Source organism: Ranitomeya imitator, chromosome 1, assembly GCF_032444005.1.
Source record: "Ranitomeya imitator isolate aRanImi1 chromosome 1, aRanImi1.pri, whole genome shotgun sequence".
In the NCBI taxonomy this organism is placed as follows: Eukaryota; Metazoa; Chordata; class Amphibia; order Anura; family Dendrobatidae; genus Ranitomeya; species Ranitomeya imitator.
The window spans coordinates 492,262,223-492,286,503 of record NC_091282.1 but is presented as its reverse complement, the minus strand read 5'-3'; the positions used below and the strand labels follow the sequence as shown (position 1 = coordinate 492,286,503).

At 46.8% G+C, this 24,281-nt stretch overlaps 1 protein-coding gene across 2 annotated transcripts in view; it reads left to right on the top strand.

Annotated features, from left to right (window-relative positions):
* The window catches only part of FOCAD (focadhesin), a 458,830-nt gene that overhangs the window by 302,931 nt on the left and 131,618 nt on the right, over positions 1-24,281 (top strand). For both annotated transcript variants that reach the window (XM_069765982.1, XM_069765975.1), the window contains one exon: positions 15,226-15,334. In XM_069765982.1, coding sequence (XP_069622083.1) covers positions 15,226-15,334 — 109 coding nt within the window. The remainder of the gene's footprint in view (positions 1-15,225; positions 15,335-24,281) is intronic.

The following is a 24,281-nucleotide window of genomic DNA, read 5'->3' as shown; positions in this document are numbered from 1 at the left end:
CCCTTAAAAACATCAGTTACTTATTCAAATGTGTGAAAATGGGCTGTTTGCCCACTTTGATGCCAGTTCTGGTTCCCAGAACCCAGGGCCGGCTCCAGGTTTTCGAGGGCCCTGGGCGAAAGAGTCTCAGTGGGCCCCCCCCCTTTAACACATACCCCAATTTATGATGCACAGATACGGCAGAGAAATGTATAGTACAATGCCAGATTTCACTTCTTACATGAGTGACAGCTATTGTAGATTCTGCAGTGTATATATACAGGAGGAAAGGTGCTGTGCAGTGTATATATACACAGGAGGAGCGGTACTGTGCAGTGTATATATACAGGGGGAGAGGTGCTGTGCAGTGTATATATACAGGAGAGGTGCTTTTCTGTTTTGAGTTTTTCTATGAAACAAAGACTTTTCTACATAAACAACGTTGTTTGGTTTTGCCGCCCCAACAGATCTGTGCTACAAAGTAACAGGCGGCTCGGCATCAATGAGGGACCTGATGCTGAATCCTTTCCACAAACCCTAATGACCCAATTAGTGCCCCGTCATTAGAAGCTCATTAAACGCCTCCCTGTCCCGAGCAGTCATGTACAGTATGGGGGGATCCTGCAGCCCACCCCCTGACTGCTCCATACCATACACTGCCCTCTGTCGCTCTCACTATTATCCTGTGCATTTCTCCTTCATCGCTACCCCATGTTACACTTGTCACCCCCCACTACAGAGTAGCAGGGCAGCCAATGTCACCCCCTCCCGGACCCTAATGGCAGCAGGAAATGTCTGCTCCTCTATTGGGTTGGAACCTGATTTAATCAAGGAATAATGTGGATTTGTTGCCGGTGGCTGCAGGGGAAGGGTTAAGTGATGCCATGTCCGTGGTGGGAGCAGTGGCAGCTGCTGGGACCTGGACAGACATAACCAATGTTGCTGTGACTGCACATTGTGACCTGGAGGAGAGAAGCTGAGACTCCGGAGCAGAAATCACCCACATGCCAGCACTGGGCAGAGTCCCTCCAGTCACCAGCCTGGGGCCACGGGGCCCCAACCTACAGCCCACAGCTCAGATTTATCCATGGCAGCAGCTCCCCTTCCTCCTGGCATCTGGTTAACCCCATTTATGCGGGTCGGATTGTTATCTTTAAGGTTCAGCAATAACCTTCATACAGATGGGAAGGGGTTAAGCTTCTTCCTACCCCACTGGTGCAGGTTTGGTGCAGCATGCATGTATTCTGGGTGAGCTGGGCGGCTACAGGCTGCACCCCACCAGCTGCTCCTCCAGACATCACCCACATTTTTAGGCAGCGGAGACAGACAGCAGCAGACTGAGACACAACTGCAACCACTGCTGGATACCTTTACACTCACTCAGTCACTAGTAGGAAGGAGCTCCTCGGAATCTGCCTGATAAACTTCAGCACTGTCTGCAGCCACCCAGGGGGGAGAGCAGAGAACGTGCTCTCTCCGCCCACAATGTCACACTGGCTGCCTTCTGTTAACCCCTATGTGTGCCTGCCTGGCTGCACTGACTGAGTGAGAAGATGCTTGTGTCAGAGCTGGCACATAGGGGTTAAGAGAACGCAGCCAGCAGTGACTTTGTGGGGGGAGAGAGCATGTTATCTCCTGCTCTGCTCTCCCAGCTGTATCTATGACAGCGTGAGTGGGCCCCCCCTCTCCCCAGGGCCCCGGCATTTGCCCGCTGTGTCGGGTGCTGACGCCGGCCCTGCCAGAACCCATTTGGGCCAGGCTGGAGGGACCTTGGTTTGATGCATGGCATCACTATCTGTGTATTTTAAGTGTCAGATCAGTGGCCCAAAGGCATTTAACCCCTTAAAAACATCAGTTACTTATTCAAATCTGAGAAAATGGGCTGTTTGCCCACTTTAATGCCAGTTCTGGTGCCCAGAACCCATTTGGGCCAGGCTGGAGGGACCTGGGTTTGATGCATGGCATCACTATCTGTGTATTTTAAGTGTCAGATCAGTGGCCCAAAGGCATTTAACCCCTTAAAAACATCAGTTACTTATTCAAATGGCAAAAATTGACTGTCTGCCCACTTTGATGCCAGTTCTGATGCCCAGAACCCATTTGGGCCAGGCTAGAAATAACTGGTTTGGATGCGGGGCGCCCTGTTCTATATGTCTGCCGTGTTAGATCAGTGGCCCAAAGGCATTTAACCCTTTCTTCAGCGCTCTTTGGTGCCCACTTTGATGCCCATTTTTGTGCCAGTTTTATTGTTTTTGTAGCCGTTTTTAAGCGTATTCACATCAGGGCTCCTCACTGCATTGTATGTTATTATTGTGATGATTATTTTTAGTTGTTAAACCTATAAAAAACAGAAAAGAAAAAATTGCCGAATAAGAAACTGACGAATAAGAAACCAACTTCAGCTCCGAATAAGAAACTGAACGAATAAGAAACCAACTTCAGCCTCGTATCACAGAGTCTCTCCGAGTCCTTTTTATCACAGAGTCCCTCCGAGTCCTCTTTATCACAGAGTCCCTCCGAGTCCTCTTTATCACAGAGTCCCTCCGAGTCCTCTTTATCACAGAGTCCCTCCGAGTCCTCTTTATCACAGAGTCCCTCCGAGTCCTCTTTATCACAGAGTCCCTCCGAGTCCTCTTTATCACCAGCTCTTCCTGACATTAGTTTAAATCTGTGAACCCTCTAATCCCTCTCTTTGCAGAGACATGCCTGACTCAATCTGGTTGTTAAACATAATCATTTATCACTAACCAAATGTTTATCATCTCACTTGCTAAGATGTGCTCTGTACATTACTGGTGAAGTTGCTATGGAGGAAATCACTGGTAAAAGTTGGATGCTAGAACATAGCATCCCATATGATCACATATGACGTACTATCCCGTCCAGGTGACCTGGGACTTAATTCCCAGTGACGGGATAGTACGTCATATGCGATCGGCCGCGCTCACGGGGGGAGCGCGGCCGGGTGTCAGCTGCCTATCGCAGCTGACATCCGACACTATGTGCCAGGAGCGGTCACGGACCGCTCCCGGCACATTAACCCCCGCCACACCGCGATCAAACATGATCGCGGTGTGCAGGGAAGCATCGCGCAGGGAGGGGGCTCCCTGCGGGCTTCCCTGAGACGATCGGTACACGGTGATGTACTCACCGTGTACCGAGCGTCTTCTCCCTGCAGTCCCCGGATTCAAAATGGCCGCGGGGCTGCATCCGGGTCCTGCAGGGAGCACTTCCGAGTCAGGATCAGGCTGCAGCTGCAGCTCTAATCCTGCCCGGCTGTATGTCAGATCACCGATCTGACAGAGTGCTGTGCACACTGTCAGATCGGTGATCTGTGATGTCCCCCCCTGGGACAAAGTGAAAAAGTAAAAAAAAAAATTTCCACACGTGTAAAAAAAAAAAAAATAATAATTCCTAAATAAAGAAGAAAAAAAAATATTATTCCCATAAATACATTTCTTTATCTAAAAAAAAACCCAAAAAAACAATAAAAGTACACATATTTAGTATCGCCGCGTCCGTAACGACCCGACCTATAAAACTGGCTCACTAGTTAACCCCTTCAATGAACACCGTAAGAAAAAAAAAAAAAAAAACTAGCCAAAAAGCAACGCTTTATTATCATAACGCTGAACAAAAAGTGGAATAACACGCGATCAAAAAGACGGATATAAATAACCATGGTAACGCTGAAAACGTCATCTTGTCCCACAAAAAACGAGCCGCCATATAGCATCATAACCAAAAAAATAAAAAAGTTATAGTCCTCAGAATAAAGCGATGCCAAAATAATTATTTTTTCTATAAAATAGCTTTTATCGTATAAAAGCGCCAAAACATTAAAAAAATGATATAAATGAGGTATCGCTGTAATCGTACTGACCCGAAGAATAAAACTGCTTCATCAATTTTACCAAACGCGGAACGGTATAAACGCCTCCCCCAAAAGAAATTCATGAATAGCTGGTTTTTGGTCATTCTGCCTCACAAAAAAATCGGAATAAAAAGCGATCAAAAACTGTCACGTGTCCGAAAATGTAACCGATAAAAACGTCAACTCGTCCCGCAAAAAACAAGACCTCACATGACTCTGTGGACCAAAATATGGAAAAATTATAGGTCTCAAAATGTGGAGACGCAAAAACTTTTTTGCTATAAAAAGCGTCTTTTAGTGTGTGACGGCTGCCAATCATAAAAATCCGATATAAAAAACGCTATAAAAGTAAATCAAACCCCCTTTCATCACCCCCTTAGTTAGGCTAGGTTCACATTGCGTTAATGGGTTAATGCTAACGGACAGCGTTGCATGGCGAAAATGTCACAATTAACGCCGTGCAACGGGTCCGTTAGCACAACCATTGACAGCAATGTGATTTTCGGGTGTAGCGCATCGCTAGAGCGTGCCATTTTCGGCTCGCGCTAGCAAGGTGCCGTTCTTTTGTGGCGCGCCTCGGACGCTGCTTGCAGCATCCGCGGCGCGCCCGAGGTCCGATCCCCGATCTTCCAGAGCGGGGACGTTAACGCGACCACTAAACACGACACCTAAAAAGACATTGCGTTAGCGCAATCCGCTAGCGCTAAACGGATTTCCCTAACGCAATGTGAACCTAGCCTTAGGGAAAAATAATAAAATTAAAAAAAATGTATTTATTTCCATTTTCCCATTAGGGTTAGGGCTAGGGTTAGGGTTTGGATTACATTTACGGTTGGGATTAGGGTTGGGATTAGAATTAGGGGTGTGTCAGGGTTAGGTGTGTGGTTAGGGTTACAGTTGGGATTAGGGTTAGGGGTGCGTTTGGATTAGGGTTTCATTTATAATTGGGGGGTTTCCACTGTTTAGGCACATCCGGGGCTCTCCAAACGCAACATGGCGTCCGATCTCAATTCCAGCCAATTCTGCATTGAAAAAGTAAAACAGTGCTCCTTCACTTCCGAGCTCTCCCGTGCGCCCAAACAGGAGTTTACCCCAACATATGGGGTATCATCGTTCTCGAGACAAATTGGACAACAACTTTTTGGGTCCAAGTTCTCTTGTTATCCTTAGGAAAATAAAAATTTGGGGGGCTAAAAATCATTTTTGTGGGAAAAAAAAAAGGATTTTTTATCTTCACGGCTCTGCGTTGTAAACTGTAGTGAAACACTTGGGGGTTCAAAGTTTTCACAACACATCTAGATAAGTTCCGTGGGAGGTCTAGTTTCCAATATGAGGTCACTTGTGGGGGGTTTGTACTGTTTGGGTACATCAGGGGCTCTGCAAATGCAACGTGACGCCTGCAGACCAATCCATCTAAGTCTGCATTCCAAATGGCGCTCCTTCCCTTCCGAGCTCTGCCATGCGCCCAAACAGTGGTTCCCCCCCACATATGGGGTATCAGCGTACTCAGAACAAATTGGACAACAACTTTTGGGGTCCAATTTATTCTGTTACCCTTGTGAAAATACAAAACTGGGGGCTAAAAAATAATTTTTGCGAAAAAAAAATAAATTATTTTAACGGCTCTGCGTTATAAACTGTAGTGAAACACTTGGGGGTTCAAAGCTCTCAAAACACATCTAGATAAGTTCCTTAGGGGGTCTAGTTTCCAAAATGGTGTCACTTGTGGGGGGGTTTAATGTTTAGGCACATCAGGGGCTCTCCAAACCAACATGGCGTCACATCTTAATTCCAGGCAATTTTGCATTGAAAAGTCAAATGGCGCTCCTTCCCTTCCGAGCTCTGCTATGCGCCCAAAAAGTGGTTTACCCCCACATATGGGGTATCGTCGCACTCAGGACAAATTGCACAACAACTTTTGTGGTCTAATTTCTTCTCTTACCCTTGGGAAAATAAAAAATTGGGGGCGAAAAGATCATTTTTGTGAAAAAATATGATTTTTTATTTTTACGGCTCTGCATTATAAACTTCTGTGAAGCACTTGTTGGGTCAAAGTGCTTACCACACATCTAGATAAGTTCCTTAAGGGGTCTACTTTTCAAAATGGTGTCACTTGTGGGGATTTCAATGTTTAGTCACATCAGGGGCTCTCCAAACGCAACATGGCATCCCATCTCAATTCCAGTCAATTTAGCATTGAAAAGTAAAATGGCGCTCCTTCCCTTCCGAGCTCTGCCATACGCCCAAACAATGGTTTACACCCATATATGGGGTATCAGCGTACTCAGGACATATTGGACAACAATTTTTGAGGTCCAATTTCTTCTCTTACTCTTGGGAAAATAAAAAATTGGAGGCGAAAAGATCATTTTTGTGAAAAAATATGATTTTTTATTTTTACGGCTCTGCATTATAAACTTCTGTGAAGCAATTGGTGGGTCAAAGTGGTCACCACACATCTAGATAAGTTCCTTAGGGTGTCTACTTTCCAAATTGGTGTCACTTGTGGGGGGTTTCAATGTTTAGGCACATGAGGGGCTCTCCAAACGCAACATGGCGTCCCATCTCAATTCCTGTCAATTTTGCATTGAAAAGTCAAATGGCGCTCCTTTCCTTCCGAGCTCTGCCATGCGCCCAAACAGTGGTTTACCCCCACATATGGGGTATCAGCATACTCAGTACAGATTGTACAACAACGTTTGGCATCCATTTTATCCTGTTACCCTTGGTAAAATAAAACAAATTGGAGCTGAAATAAATTTTGTGTGAAAAAAAGTTAAATATTCATTTTTATTTAAACATTCCAAAAATTCCTGTGAAACCCCTGAAGGGTTAATAAACTTCTTGAATGTGGTTTTGAGCACCTTGAGGGGTGCAGTTTTTAGAATGGTGTCACACTTGGGTATTTTCTATCATATAGACCCCTCAAAATGACTTCAAATGAGACGTGGTCCCTAAAAAAAATGGTGTTGTAAAAATGAGAAATTGCTGGTCAACTTTTAACCCTTATAACTCCCTAACAAAAAAAAATTTTGGTTCCAAAATTGTGCTGATGTAAAGTAGACATGAGGAAATGTTACTTATTAAGTATTTTGCGTGACATATCTCTGTGATTTAAGGGCATAAAAATTTAAAGTTGGAAAATTGCGAAATTTTCTAAATTTTCGCCAAATTTCCGTTTTTTTCACAAATAAACGCAAGCTATATCGAATAATTGTTACCACTAAAATGAAGTACAATATGTCACGAGAAAACAATGTCAGAATCGCCAAGATCCGTTGAAGCGTTCCAGAGTTATAACCTCATAAAGGGACAGTGGTCAGAATTGTAAAAATTGGCCCGGTCATTAACGTGCAAACCACCCTCGGGGCTTAAGGGGTTAAAGTAAAAAGGGGAATTCTAATTCCAGCAAGTAAATATTATTCTTTACGTAATATAAAGTTCTATAGGTTTCCAATATATGCCTTGAAATGTTACCATTTCCCTTGTTTATAGGGCTTTGCAGTTTTCATCAGTAGTCAGCACTATTTGGACAGCCCTAATCCTCTACCTGATAACTCAGTTGTTCATTTTAGCATACATTTTTAGGAGGAATAGCCAAGGAATGTTACAAAACAAAGTCCTAAGAAAAAAAATATCATTTTTCAAAGGTTCCTTTTATCTTTTCTACTTCTTTATACATCCTCACAAATGATTGACATATCTACTCCTCCCTCTCATTCACTAAAAGCTTGGATTCAGTTTATCTTACTAGCACAGGCATCAGATTTTCAGCAGATCTCCACAAATTTAGCTAGGTGTGCCAATATTTTGAAGATGAATGTCTTATATCTATGACAAGCATAAGGTGGCCATACACCTGTTGTCGAGTTGTTCTGGTTGAAACCCCTCTTTCTAGGCTCCTCTGAGCAAGCATGTGTTCTCAGTATGGTGAGGGAAGTAAGACCACTTCTAAGACATCTCTGGTGGTAGATTTTCTTCCTCAAGAACAAAAGGATTGGTCATATTAAAATCCAAAATTCTCCTATCAGGGGTTCATTAGATGGTCAAGTCGGTTCTGCTGAAAGTAGCAGGTTCAGCCATCATTCATCTTTCAGAAGATCTCACTCCCCTGATGCAGTTTGTTATGAAAATACAAACAAATCGGCTTTACTCACTGTACCTGGGTCCTGCGCTGAGTCTCTGCCGCTAATCCCGATGTCTTGTATTTGGCTACATTTCTGATCTCATGTCGATAGTGCAGTAGCCAATGCAGATAGCATGCACAGCCGTTGAGCTTGGCGTCTGCACTGTCAACGTGACATCAACACTGCAGTCAATACCAGACACCAGGAGCAGTGGAGATTCAGTGCTGGAACCAGGGAAAGTGAAAAAGAAACTGCACCCAGGGTTCATGATTTACTGATAGGGATCAACCCCTATAACTCTTTATTTTTTTAAAGATATATGTACTGATACAATGTTATTTGAAGGGCCTGCTATATCAGTATATTTATTTAAGGTTTGCAACATGACCAGAGATATATGCAAGCTAGAAACTTCTCTACAGACTACCTGGTTCGGGGTATTCTGTAGTGCAGAGTCTGGCTTACTGAGTGCGATGCCCTTGGGATGATATGCCAAGGTAAGGAGACTTATAGGCCATGCATGCTTCTCTAGGAAATTAAATATGCAAGTTGCCTCTTCAGAGCTATAGAGGACTTGACCTCTAGTGTCACTTATTGGAGGTAGCAATCCTACAAGTCAATGTCGACCCTTTAATTAAAGAGCCTTGCCACATGACTTAGGATGAAAGCCAAACCAGAATCTCAGTGTGCATACACCAGTTTCGGAGTATTTCCCCCCTTTGTGCAAAGCATGGTATCTGATTCCAATAGGTGGCACTAGAGTTCAAGTCCTTTTCTTCTCTGAAGTGGCAAATTGCCCTTGAGCTAACGTGGGGGAAGTATTGGTCACTGATGACTGGCTATGTATAGATGAGTTTCTGGTTTGGTATTCCCCCTTTTCTCTATAGGAAGGCTCGCTAAAGGCTTGTGTATTGACTTATACTGTAGCCACCTCTCTTAGGTGATATTTGTGAAATACTTTCTTCTAATTTACTAGAGAGCGTATTTGCATACTTTTCTCTCATGGAGCATTGCCTGTAAGACTCCAGTCTCTCTTATGAGAGTCCTTAGTTTCCCCAGATGCTGATTACTGCGCAACAAATTTCAGGGATGTTATTGTTCCCTGAGAAAATTTTATTGTATCTTATAGATTTTGATATGCTGAACATAAATATGTGCTTCAAAAGTCTGTATCGTGTAAGGTTTTTAACCGGAGCTTTTTTCGCTCCCCTTCTTTCCAGAGCCATAACTTTTTAATTTTTTCGTCAATATGGCCATGTGAGGGGTTGTTTTTTTTGCGGGACTAGTTGTACTTTTGAACGACACCATTGGTTTTACCATGTTATGTACTAGAAAATGGGAAATTAATTCCAAGTGCAATGAAATGGCAAAAAAAAGTGCAATTCCACACTTGTTTTTTGTTTGGCTTTTTTGCTAGGTTCACTAAATGCTAAAAATGACCTGTGTAAGATTGCTCTAACAGAGTGTATTGGGGGACACTCACTTGGCACGGAATTAACGTACACGGGCACGGTTTTTCCAAACAAAAACAGTCCACATGGTTTATTATGGCATCATAAACCACAGAAATACGAACAACCAGCAAACAGTCTTTATATCACAGTATACGGCTTTGAAACGCGGTCACTAAACACGCCGAACCTCTGTGTCCAGTTATCATGGGTGACCGCACGCCATACAGTTCCTTAATGTCCATGGAGCACAACAGGCACCAACATACGACATTACAGTTGTAGCAACTAAACACACTGGTCCTCTCCTGACCAGTTGCCGTGGGTTACCACACAGTTCATAACACAAGCACCAGTAGTCCGTATCGGTACCTAACGGGAGCTCCTGCTCCACCTGCTGACTCCTTGTCAGTCCTCTGGGAAAGCTGCTCACGGGGATCACCAACTTGCCTGGGCGGCACACCTTAGTTAGTCCAGACCCACCGAAGGACGGTAGCTTCCCCAGTTTCACTGTGCGCTGCTCAGGTATCCAGTCCTACTCCCAGGACCTCCCACACTGTGCGCTGCTCAGGGATACAGTCCTACTCCCAGGACCTCCCACACCAGCATGTGCTTTTCAGGAAGCCTACTCCCAGGTCTTCCAACACAGGAACATACACAGGGCCATGTGACCCACACCCTGGTTACATTATATACCCTTAAACCACACACCTGGGTGGATGTGTGGCTAGTTTGTCCCGCCCATCTCACATAACTAGCCCTGCTAAACCTCCCATGACTATTATACAACACTATAACTATAGGACTACAGGTCCCAGAACACTATATCGCTTCAGGCTGGTAGCAACACATATCGGCCATTCACCACAATGCCGGATTTTGTCACATCATCAGTCATGCCTGTGATTCCCATGCACTCTCACGGCCTCAATACACCTCTGTGCGTATACTGGGTAGACTATGCAGCACCCCTTACCTGTTACAGGGGTCACTGCATCACACACCCCCCCCCCGTTCAAACTTGTGGGGTTGAACATTTGTCTTAACCCAGGGGCCTCGAGACTGGGTACCGAAGTCACCTTGCACTACCAGTCGAGAGGGCCCTCTCAGTCAGGTTTGGGCATCACGGTCAATCTGGCGTCGCAATCCCCTTGCACCCATATGACCTGTCTTGACTGACTCTGTCAACACGTCCGCTACTGGGTCTCCCCCATAAGTCACTCAGCCCTGAGCTATCTGAGGAGACACTGCCTCTAACTCTTCCTTCTGGCTGGGAACTTCCACCCCTTTGTTTGTCCACATTTCGGGTCAAAAGTGGCCACCTTCTTCTTCGCCTTTCTGGCAGCTGTTTATTGACTTGCAGTCTCTCAAGTCTCAGCTGCTCTACCTCCCTTAGGTATGCCATGCGATATTCCAGGAGCATGCGTATATTCTCAAGACTCTCTCTGGATCCGACAACAACGAATGGAACCATCCCATCTTCACCCATGACCTGGACCTCGTCATTATTATTATTATTATTATTATTATTATTATTTATTATTATAGCGCCATTTATTCCATGGCGCTTTACATGTGAGGAGGGGTATACATAATAAAACAAGTACAATAATCTTGAAAAATACAAGTCACAACTGGTACAGGAGGAGAGAGGACCCTGCCCGCGAGGGCTCACAATCTACAAGGGATGGGTGAGGATACAGTAGGTGAGGGTAGAGCTGGCCGTGCAGCGGTTTGGTCAATCGGTGGTTACTGCAGGTTGTAGTCATTAGCCAGTATCCTCAGTCTCTTCAGTCTCTTCACACCGGATTTATCCACCATCTCCTCCATCACTCTCTCCAGTCTCCCAATGACTTTCGCCACCAGAACTTTGGGTACTTGGACTGTGTCTTCCACTAAGCCCTGCCGACTAAGAGCTATCCTTTTACGCTCCAAACGTCGAACGGCTTCATCATTCTTCAAAATGATCCTCTGTTTTGTACGGAGGCAGTCTAGGTGCATATCCCTCAGGACAGCCACCTGCTTCACTGTGACTTCCTTAGTCGACAGTATGACCAATTGCTGCATCTTAGGCATCCAGTGCACACTACACGCCTCTATTGCCTTTTGTAAAGGCCTCATGCACACCCTTCCTGGAGCACGCTTGTCGGGTACTTCTATAATGCTCTTGAAAAGCGGGGTCTCATCTTCATGGACATCTGCCACGACCGGGTGACTGTCTTGTTCCATTTTTAGCACAAACTCTCTTCCTCAGTCTTTTCTTCTGCTTGAGCCTTCGCCAAGATGGGCATTGGCAACTCCTCTGCCAGGCAGCGACGCTCCTGCTCTCTCTGGAGCAGCTCCTGATGATGCTTTTCTTGGGCCATTCTGAGTACATCCATATTTTCCAATATGGTCCTATTCATGGTTTGATACGCCGACAGGTGACGTCTGAGCTCAAAGACCTCCCTCTCCAGCTCGTCCACTCTGTGCACAACCGCTTATCTCAGAACTCTTTCTTGTTCGAGAGACTCTTTGAGCAGCTCTATCTCGCTTCTCCCATCCTCCGGATTGGTGGAGCATGCGTCACTTGAGGAGGTATCTACTTCAGGCATCACTTCTTTGGTGGCCTCCTCCACTTCTGCACACTCAGACTCAGCACTGTCAGCGTCAGCCCTCTCTTGGGTCTCAGCGGTGACATCCTTCGGTTCGTCCCATTCCCCTGGGACTTTAAAGTACTCCAGACACTTTAAGTCCTCAGCACCAGATTTTCTGGAGTCTTCACCCTCTTCCATCACATCTTCACAAGGTGCAACTGGTTCAGCCCCTTTGCCTTTTTTACGTCTCCGGCGACAGGAGGAAGACTTGCCAGCTGTACCTGAGTCAGCCTTACTGCACTCTCTTCCACTGGTGTCATCATCTGAATGGGAGTCACCACCACCCATTTGGTCTTCCTGGAACCGACAGTCCCCACTTAAACAGGTCACAATTTCTGGTATGGCTTTCACTGCCATCCTGTCTTCACCCTGTGGAGCCCTGTCGTTCCCCTGTGTCAGTATTTCTGATACCGGTACATCATACTCAGTTGTAGCGCTTGTTACTGGCCATGTCATGTCACAGTCACCCTTGGAGTCTGTGTCACACCCCCCAACATGGTGAGCTTTCCAGTTGCTTTCTAACCGGGTGTCAGCTCCACTCTATTTTACCACCACATCCTTATCTACCAGATCATTACCAGTCACATTGTCGCACACTTCAGGTGACGTCAGGTCAGTAAGTTCGGCAGACGCACCTTTTCCTCTGGTCACCCTTATACCTGACCCATCAGTCTTCGGAGGTGTTTCTGCCAACGTCGTGTCACTAAGTTGGGCTTGTTCACCATTTTCTTTGGTCATGCCCAGCTTAGGTCTGTCAACTCTAGGGGGCACATTCTCAACATTATTACCTCCCATACACATAATTTCCACAAACACTTGACCCTTTTTCCACCAGTCCCACAGTGCTTCCAAATCTTGTCCTTTTACCATAGGACACGGCAAGTTTGGGACTACAGCCACCTCATGGTACGTGGAAACCTCAGCTGCGACAATATAGAGTGGCTACCTGAAGACCTTTAGTGTCCCCAGCTATGCCACCCACTTTCGCCTTTGTCCAAGGTGACACAGAACTTTCATGAAGGGGCCTCAGAAAAGACGCTTCCCTCTTCGGTTCTAACAACCCCCGCACATGCTCTCCATCCAGCCAAAAAGGACACAGTCTTGCCTTGTTACTGATCGCCGCCCCTTTTTTTTGGCTCTACCCCTTTTTGGGCCTCCATCCCCGTTTGGGTCACCACCCCTTTTTGGGACTCCACCCCCTTTTGAGCAACCATCCCCGTTTGGGTCACCAGCCACTTCTAGGGACACCACCCCTTCCCTGGGGTGCACACCGTGGACTCCCCCACGACACTCAGGCCCCAGTTCGCACAGTACACCACTATGTCTCTGGGCTTGTACTGGCCCTTCAAGAGTCTGCACGATCTGAGGGGGAAAAAAATATAAATATATATTTTTTTCCTTTTTATATGTCACTTCACCAGCTCCTGCTGGTACTGCCACAGCTCCCGCTGCAGTCACATACAACCGGCACCTCCGGCTGCCGACCACAAGCCACTGCAGCATCGCCAGCTGCGGAACCTCTTGCTGCAACTGCAGCTATGCTCCACAAGGCTGTGCACGGCTCCACTGCAAACTTCGTGGACCCGCTGATCCACAGCAAGCCGCTTGTCACCTTCGTGGACCCGCCGATCCACAGCAAGATGCTTGTCAGCTTCGTAACCCCGCCGAGTTACAGCCGAGCCACAACAATTAACTCTGAACGTGCCACTTGAACGTTGCCCGCATTCGAACACCATATGTAAGATTGCTCTCACAGAGTGTATTGGGGGACACTCACTTGGCACGGGATTAACGTACACGGGCACGGTTTTTCCAAACAAAAACAGTCCACATGGTTTATTATGGCATCATAAACCACAGAAATACGAACAACCAGCAAACAGTCTTTATATCACAGTATACGGCTTTGAAACGCGGTCACTAAACACGCCGAACCTCTGTGTCCAGTTATCGTGGGTGACCGCACGCCATACAGTTCCTTAATGTCCATGGAGCACAACAGGCACCAACATACGACATTACGGTTGTAGCAACTAAACACACTGGTCCTCTCCTGACCAGTTGCCGTGGGTTACCACACAGTTCATATTACACAAGCACCAGTAGTCCGTATCGGTACCTGACGGGAGCTCCTGCTCCACCTGCTGACTCCTTGTCAGTCCTCTGGGAAAGCTGCTCACGGGGATCACCAACTTGCCTGGGCAGCACACCTTAGTTAGTCCAGACCCACCGAAGGACGGTAGCTTCCCCAGTTTCACTGTGCGTTGCTCAGGGATCCAGTCCTACTTCCAGGACCTCCCACACCATCATGTGCTTTTCAGGAAGCCTACTCCCAGGTCTTCCAACACAGGAACATACACAGGGCCATGTGACCCACACCCTGGTCACATTATATACCCTTAAACCACTCCCCTGGGTGGGAGTGTGGGTGTGTGGCTAGTTTGTCCCACCCATCTCACATAACTAGCCCTGCCAAACCTCCCATGACTATTATACAACACTATAACTATAGGACTACAGGTCCTAGAACACTATATCGCTTCAGGCTGGCAGTGCAGAGTCCCCTCCTCTGCGACACATATATCGGCCATTCACCACAATGCCGGATTTTGTCACATCATCACAGTCATGCCTGTGATTCCCATGCACTCTCATGGCCTCAATACACCTCTGTGCGCATACTGGGGAGACTATGCAGCGCCCCCTACCTGTTACAGGGGTCACTGCATCACACCTGCCATTGTGATTCTCCAGGTCATATTGTTGCGCAGTGTTTCCAGACCGGCGTCCCGAAGTGCATTTAAATGCCCGCTGTCAGAGTTATAATGTTTCGTATCATTTCTCAAAAACCTTATGCGATAGATAAAATCTGAAGTCATTTCTGAAATCAGCATGAAAAAATCTATCAGGAACACGCAAAATTGTCTGAGGGACAAAACCTTTGTAACACAATGTAATGTTGATGTGAATAAACGTGATACTTTGACGTCCAGTGCTATTATATTTCGTTTTTACTTATTTTTTTCTTGGTATACAGATTTACATCAGTGTCTGTAAGATTAGAGTCTATAATTAAGTTCTGTGTGACTAGGAAGACAGAAGTCTACTAAAACGTATACCAATCATATATCCTAATTTTGCTTCTTGTCTCTTTGCAGAGATAGCCCTGTGGTGAAGGGGAATGCTCTCTTGGCACTTACTGGATTAGCAGTTGCTGTATCAAAATATGAAAGCAGCCTTCCTTCAGAAACTGAAGGTGCCCCCGAGGTGTGTGTCTTTTTGTGTAATTATATGTGTAGTTATTTTTTTAAACTCCTTAAAAGGATTCTTTGAGCAGCTTTTTGCTATTTAACCCCTTCATGACCCTGGGATTTTTTGTTTTTCTGTGTTCGTTTTTCACTCCCCTCCTTCCCAGAGCCATAACTTTTTTATTTTTCCGTCAATTTGGCCATGTGAGGGCTTATTTTTTGCGGGACGAGTTGTACTTTTGAACGACATCATTGGTTTTAGCATGTCGTGTACTAGAAAACGGGAAAAAAATTCCAAGTGCAGTGAAATTGCAAGAAAAGTGCAATCCCACACTTGTTTTTTGTTTGGCTTTTTTGCTAGGTTCACTAAATGCTAAAACTGACCTGCCATTATGATTCTCCAGGTCAGTACGAGTTCATAGACACCTAACATGACTAGGTTATTTTTTATCTAAGTGGTGAAACAAAATTCCAAACTTTGCTGAAAAAAAAAAAAATTGCGCTATTTTCCGATACTCGTAGCGTCTCCATTTTTCGTGATCTGGGGTCGGTTGAGGGCTTATTTTTTGCGTGCCAAGATGACGTTTTTAATGATAGCATTTTGGTGCAGATACGTTCTTTTGATCGCCCGTTATTGCATTTTAATGCAATGTCGCGGCGACCTAAAAAACGTAATTCTGGCGTTTCGAATTTTTTTCTCGCTACGCCGTTTAGCGATCAGGTTAATGCTTTTTTTTAATTGATCGGGCGATTCTGAGCGTGGCGATACCAAATATGTGTAGATTTGATTTTTTTTTTTATTGATTTATTTTGATTGGGGCGAAAGGGGGGTGATTTATATTTTTTTTATTTTTTTCACATTTTTTTTTACTTTTTTTTTTTTACTTTTGCCATGCTTCAATAGCCTCCATGGGAGGATAGAAGCAGGCACAACTCGATCGCCTCTGCTACATAGCAGCGATCTGCTGATCGCTGCTATGTAGCAGAAATGGAGGTGTGCTGTGAGCGCCGACCACAGGGGGGCGCTCACAGCCACCGGTGATCAGTAACCATAGAGGTCTCTAGGACCTCTATGGTTACCATCCTGACGCATCGCCGACCCCCGATCATGTGACGGGGGTCGGCGATGACGTCATTTCCGGCCGCCCGGCCGGAAGCGGTAGTTAAATGCCGCTGTCTGCGATTGACAGCGGCATTTAACTAGTTAATAGGTGCGGGCAGATCGCGATTCTGCCCGCGCCTATTACGGGCACATGTAAGCTGTTCAAAACAGCTGACATGTCCCGGCTTTGATGCGGGCTCACCGCGGAGCCCTGCATCAAAGCAGGGGATCTGACCTCTGACGTACTATCCCGCCTGAGGTCAGAAAGGGGTTAATCTGAGAGCAGCATAATATAGGAGCAGGGAGCCTGATTCCAGGGATATGTCACTTGCTCAGTTGCTTGCTGTAGCTTGAATACAATCGGTGTTTTATCAGCAGGACATTATGCCTGCCAGACAAGATATTGCTTGCAGGCCAGTCAAACAAATGTGTATAACCCCACCCGCATAACTTGCTGACAATTCGCAGCAGGAAGCTGACAATCAGTGGTGTGGCCGAGGTTATATCCAGCGCCTCATTCTGACCACTGCTACATGTACAACATGGAAAAGAGGGATTGTATCAATCAAAACTACTCCAAGCAGTCCAGTAAGTGATACTTCACTGGAATCAGGGTCTCTGCCTCTACAACATACCACTCTAAGATTACATAGCAAAAACCTGCTGACAGATTCCCTTTAAGGGTTTATTCAGACACCAGTGATGTTTCTCGTATGCAAAACACTTTACAAGTCTCTACAGTGTTTTTGGTCAGCATCTCCGTTTTTACCATCAAAGTTTGGTCAGTGTTTCTTTATTTATTCTCAGATGAAGAAACAAAGATTGAGGTTTATCAAGCTTCTACTATCAGAAAATCTGTGAAAAACAGACCACACATGGATGAGATCTGAGTGCGGTCTGATTTTCTTCTTGGATCCATAGACTTGCAATTGAGGGTTTGACCCAACATGTCTCCTTGTTTTTGTGTGGACCACTTAGTCCGAGGAAAAAATTGGAAATGTGAATTAGCCCAAGCCCCAACCTTGAGACTTGTTAGGCTGGGAGCTATTCTTATGGGCTGATGTTGTTAGCAGAGGGCTACCTGAAGATGAAATGTATTCCTTAGTATGAGTTGCCAGCATGTGTTATAATAAAATTACACTTTTGCTTGTATAGTTTGTGACAGGGACACTGGCACTGTATGCGAGGGGAGATGTGTGTCACGGAAATTGCTTTCCTCCATGATCTAGAAACCCATAAGTTTCTTTTCAGCATGATATGTGCTGAAGGAGTTAAGCGTCCATGTTAGGCTAGTTTCACATTTGCGTTTAAAACCGCAGCGTTTAATCCGCATCCGCAAGTGGTGGAAAAAACGCATATAAACGCGTACAAACGCGGCGTTTTTTAGACGCATGTGTTAACGCATGCAATTTAAAAACTGCCGCGTTTGTACGCGTTCATATGCGTTTTTTCTGCGTTTGCGTTTTTGGTGCATGATGAGAAATTTCACAAGAGAAGAATCAAGATAACCAGACACCGCCAATGGGACTACAGAAGGCGTGTATTATGGGATTTCTTTATATAGACCCCTGAACGGCTGAAATCTTCAGATTTTGCTCCTGTATCCTGTGTCATGATGGATCTTCGCATGGAGAGCTTTTATTTCAACCTGGATTTAAGCGTGTCAGAAATAATGAATTCATGATGCACATATAACAGCCTCATGAATTCACTATTTCTGTCACCTGTGCAGGTGAGCATAGATATGCCGTGTGACCACCATCGTCCCTTCAATTTGTGTGTAATAGATTATGTACACAGAAGAGAAAATGGAGGTTATACACGGCAGTTCTCTACTCACCAGGTCAGGTTTTCCTAACGAATGAGTTTTTTTTAAACCTGACCTGTTCAGTAGAGTTCTGCACTGTATTTCCGCCATTTTCTCTTCAGACTGCAACACTAGTCACAGACTAAAGGTACCTTCACACTAAACGACGCTGCAGCGATACCGACAACGATCCGGATCGCTGTTTGGTCGCTGGAGAGCTGTCAAAAAGACAGCTCTCCAGCGACCAACGATCCCGAGGTCCCCAGTAACCAGGGTAAACATCGGGTTACTAAGCGCAGGGCCGCGCTTAGTAACCCGATGTTTACCCTGGTTACCATCCTAAAAGTAAAAAAAAATAAACGCTTCATACTTGCCTTCCGCTGTCTGTCCTCAGCGCTCTGCTTCTCTGTACTGGCTGTGAGCACAGCGGCCGGAAAGCAGAGCGGTGACGTCACCGCTCTGCTTTCCGGCCGCTGTGCTCACAGTGAGTGCAGGAAAGCACAGCGCCGGGGACAGACAGCTGAAGGTAAGTATGAAGCGTTTGTTTTTTTTACTTTTAGGATGGTAACCAGGGTAAACATCGGGTTACTAAGCGCGGCCCTGCGCTTAGTAACCCGATGTTTACCCTGGTTACCAGCGAAGACATCGCTGAATCGGTGTCACACACGCCGATTCAGCGATGTCAGCGGGAGAGCCAGCGACCAAAGAAAGTTCTGGCCCTCTAGCCCCGACCAACGACATCACAGCAGGATTCTGATCGCTGCTGCGTGTCAAACTGAACGATATCGCTAGCCAGGACGCTGCAACGTCACGGATCGCTAGCAATATCGTTTAGTGTGAAGGTACCTTAAGCAGAAAGAAGAGATTATGGAGATAATACTTTTTATAACTACTGGAGATATGATGTGGCCCAAAAATTAAGTGTGTGACGAAGTTTCTTATTTGGAGCACGGTGTGTGTTGCTGGTGGCGATAGACACAATAAACCAAACATAATTGGGGCAAATCAAATTGTATTTATTTTTTTAACAACCCAAAAATTTATTTAACTGCACCGGCTTGGGGTAGAGTGATGTAAATGGGGGGTGTGAAGCACTGAGGCCTGGCTAACCGTGGACGACGCAGAGGTGACAGGAGAAGGGGCAATGAAACTAGTGGGGTCTGGAAGTTCGGGGATGGGGCTTGACACATGAGAGGCTTCAGACGCACTGGAAGGGTGAGACAAACCTGACATTACAGACACATTGGGAGGTGAAGGGGGAGGAATACTAAAAGTCCTCTGGTTTTTTTGTTGTTTTTTGGGGGGGTTTGCCGTGTTCTGGGAAGCCTTGGTGGGCTCATATGGCGGGACGTGGTGGTGGGTGACCTGTCAGGGTCCGGCTGCACTGTGTCAGAGTCCATAGTGCTCGTAGAGCGTGCAGCCATGCCAGATTCCATAGCGCTCGTAGAGCGTGCAGCCATGCCAGAGGCCATAGTGCTCGTAGAGCGTGCAGCCATGCCAGAGTCCATAGTGCTTGTAGAGTGTGCAGCCATGCCAGATTCCATAGCGCTCGTAGAGCGTGCAGCCATGCCAGAGTCCATAGTGCTTGTAGAGCGGAAGGCCATGCCAGGGTCCATAGTGCTCGTAGAGTGTGCAGCCATGCCAGATTCCGTAGCGCTCGTAGAGTGTGCAGCCATGCCAGATTCCATAGCGCTTGTAGAGCGTGCAGCCATGCCAGAGTCCATAGTGCTTGTAGAGCGTGCAGCCATGCCAGAGTCCATAGTGCTCGTAGAGTGTGCAGCCATGCCAGAGTCCATAGTGCTCGTAGAGTGTGCAGCCATGCCAGATTCCATAGCGCTCGTAGAGCGTGCAGCCATGCCAGAGTCCATAGTGCTTGTAGAGCAGAAGGCCATGCCAGGGTCCATAGTGCTCGTAGAGTGTGCAGCCATGCCAGATTCCGTAGCGCTCGTAGAGTGTGCAGCCATGCCAGATTCCATAGCGCTTGTAGATCGTGCAGCCATGCCAGAGTCCATAGTGCTTGTAGAGCGGAAGGCCATGCCAGGGTCCATTGTGCTCATAGAACGGGCAGCCATATCACAGTCCATAGTGCACGTAGAGCGGAAGGCCATGCCAGGGTCCATTGTGCTCGTAGAGTAAGCAGACATGCCAGAGTCCATAGCGATCGTAGAAAGGAAGGCCATGCCAGGGTCCTGCTGCATCATGGTGGTGGCGGTACGGAATGCCATGCCAAGGTCCTGCTGCATCGTGGTGGTGGCTGTACGGAAGGCCATGCCAGGGTCCTGCTGCATCGTGGTGGTGATACGGAAGGCCATGCCAGGGCGTTGCTCCTCATCAGAAGAAGAAGACGACATTCTGATGCATGTAGAAATAAAGAAATGCAAGAAATTAGGACATGTAGAGACAGAAAATAGAAAATAAAGGCATTGGCTAGGATATACTCACATTGTTCAGTGTCTTCTTTTCCTTCAAGATGTAGCCTGTGTCTCCTCTGCTTCAGTGTTTGCTGAGTAGTGACCTGCAAATGTCCACTACCTCCCTTTATCACCTACTATGTGGGGGGTGGCTTATCATTGTCTAGACATGTTTTTTTCAATTGAAACGCATGCGTTCACGAACGCAACCAAACGCATGTGCTTGTGAACGCATGCGTTCATATAGACAGCAATGCGTTTTTTTGTCGCAAACCTTGCGCAATCGACCGCATGCGTTTTCAGGCAGCAAATTGACGCCTCTAAAAATTACTACATGTTGCATTTCCGCGCCAAGCCGCAAACGACGAAACGACGCATGCGACGTCAAACGCAGCAAAACACGAAAAATTAAAAACGCATGCGCCCCTAATGTTAAATATAGGATTACACAACGCATGTGGATATATGCGGTACAAACGCTGCGGACACAACCGCAAATGTGAAACCAGCCTTATAGGCGAGTTTTTAAGCGAGTAGGTAAGAGATGGGCGGGACGCCTACTCGCCATATCGCCACCTCAATAGTGTGGCTGAGGAAATAAATGTCCAGCCAGTTTTTTTTTCTATTGTCTGTATTGTGTAGACTCTGTAGAGGCAAGGAAGCCTCTAGGCTGACGTTCCTGTGAGAGCAGCCATATGTTGGCCCAGAAGTGCTGGGCAGGACTGTTTATGAACTATTTCCTTTTGAGTCAGACAGGCTGTTTTTCTGTTACCATTTTGGGTTTATCATACAATAAACCACCCAGGGACTTTAACCCCACGTATGCCTGTGCATACCTCGAGGAGCAGCTAAATGAGCCAACCTTCCACAGGTGGTTTCGGATGCAGGCAAATGTTCCAGGAATACGTGTAGCAGCGGAGGACAAATCATATGTCCTGAGTTAATGCAGCTATGGAGATGGAACAGCACTCAGACAAAATGGACGAGCTACTCATGCACCTGATCCTGAGTCAGCAGCAACAGCACCAGGTACAGCAACAGCTGCAACAACTGCAAAGGCAGATGGAACTACTGATGGGAGAGATCCGAAGCAGAGAAACCTCCCCTCCTCTACATCAAGGTGATTACTCATGCGTCCAGAAAGCTGTAAGACAAGCCATGCAAAAGATGACCCCAGGGAATGATATAGAGGCATTTTTGATTGTTTTTGAATAGGTTGCAGAGTGGGAGAGGCTGCCCCCGGAGCAGTAAGCGGAGGTGCTGGCCCCCATCTGACAGGTGAACCCCAGAAAGCCTATTTTAACTTGGCCTTGTGGGATGCCCGGGAATATGCCAGAAAATTAAGATATTGGCACGCTCAGGGGTCACTATGTCTGTCAGAGCCCAAAAGGGTTCATCACTGGGCGTATTGTGATGACAAACCTCCCCGCTCACAAATGTTTGACTCGTTGCGTTTGGTGTAGAAATGGTTGCAGCCGGAGTTCTCCACTCCAGCCCAGATGGTCGAGTGGGTTGTCATGGACAGATTTATTCACATTATCCCCGGGCCGGTGTAGACCTGGGTTGCCCAAGGAGACCCCCGGAATGCGGATGACCTAGTGGACCGCATAGAAAGGTACCTGGTGGTTGAGATGTCCCTGAGAAAGCCAAGGGATGGTACATCTCCATACTGGGAAACCCAGCAGGAGCCCGAGTCCCAAAAGAGGAGTAACAGAGCCAACACTGGGGGGAGTCCGAGGTCCCAAGGAGCCGGAGGGGCTACCAAAGGCTGCTGGTAAAGACCTGATCTGATAGTGGTGTCACGGTCCTGGACACATAGAGGCCCGTTGTCCTATGTCTGCCGCGCAAATGGATTGTAACCTAGGCAGGCACTGCTCGTATTATGCCTACCCTGCCTGCAGTGTGGACTATCAGCCCGGAGAGGGGCCACAGTCCTGCCACATGACCATTAAAGGAGTACTGGTATCCGGACTCTTAGATTCCGGGAGTTTGGGGACCTTGATAAGGGACACGCTTCCCCACCAGTTGATCTTTGAGCGTACGCTGTATCCACGAGCATGCCAAAGACTACCTGCTTGCCAGAGTGTTGCTTAAAACGAGACCTGGTATTGAGTTCCATGAGGTCAGGGTATTCTGGGTAGGATATTCAAGATGCTGACAATTCTGCGCTCCTCCAAAATCAGGCAAGGGAATCACCGAGTTCAAAAGAGTTGCATACTTTTTCAGGGCTATAAAACCTCACGTTTCGTGGACGTCCTGTCCACTTCCTCAGGTACATAGCCAATCTTGAATATCCTGTCCAAAATTTCTTGAAGATCCTTCACGGGTCCGGTGCCATCTTCAGCCTTCCTATCATACTTACTATATGTGTTGTGCATACTCGTGTAAAGGTGAGAATTTTACCTTACAGTAAACATATTGTTATTTTGGTAACTGTTTAATCGTGCCCCTCTCTTTACTGTTTCTAATGAGGTCAGGGTAGTCCAAGGCTTACTACACCCCGTGATAATCAGGCGGGACTTGGGGGGTAAATGCAGGGTTGCTCAGTGGCTCAGGCAGGAGCCAGCGACACCCTGAAGAATCCTTGTTGGAGGTGTAGGAGTTCCCCTTGTGTGTCCTAGCTGGTGATGAGGACAAACGGTGACCAGTGAGTTCAAGGTTCCAGAGCTGGGAGTTTCTGGGGAAAATTTGGGGACTGCTCAAATGCGGGATCTTACCCTAAAAGGGGCCTTTGAAAATGTGTCTGTGATTGAAGGGGTTGCTCAAGAGCCGGGGGCTGACACCAGGTAACCACACTTCGCAGTCAATAGCGAATTGCTGCATAGAGTGATTACACTGATGGGAGGTGAAATAGTGGAGCAGCTGTTGGTTCCAGGGCCATACCTGCGGAGGATTCTAGACATGGCCCATTCACATGTTTTGGGGGGACATCTGGGGGTGGAGAAAACGCTGGCGAGAATACTGCAGAGGTTCTATTGGCTGGGATGTTATCTGGAGGTCCTGAATTATTGTAGGTCCTGCCCCACCTGCCAGATAACCGCTCCTTCTGCGCACTTCCGATGTCCTCAAATCCCGTTACCGGTAATAGAGATCTTTTTTTTGAGCGAATTGCCATGGACCTAGTAGGTCCATTAGTTAAGTCTGCACGAGGGCACCAATATATCTTAGTGGTCATAGACTATGCGACCCAGTACCCTGAAGCAGTACCCCTAAGGAACTCTTCAGCTAAGAGTATCACCCAGAAACTTGTCCATATTTTTGCTAGGACAGGCCTGCCGAAGGAGATTGACAGACCAGGGAACCCCCTTCATGAGCAAGGTTATGAAAGAACTCTGTAGGGTCTTTCAGATTGCCCAGCTGCGAACCTCAGTGTACCATCCACAGACCGATGGCCTAGTAGAGCACTTCAATAAAACCCTGAAAGCCATGCTCAAAAAGGTCATTGAGAAGGACGGTCAAGACTGGGACTACCTGCTTCTGTTTCTGCTTTTCTCCATTAGGGAAGTTCCCCAGGCCCTTACTGGCTTCTCGCTGTTCGAGCTCCTGAATGGATGTCATCCGCGAGGGCTCCTGGACATCACCAAGGAAACATGGTAAGCTGATGTCACGCCACACCAGAGCATCATAGAGCATGCTGCAGGAGAGA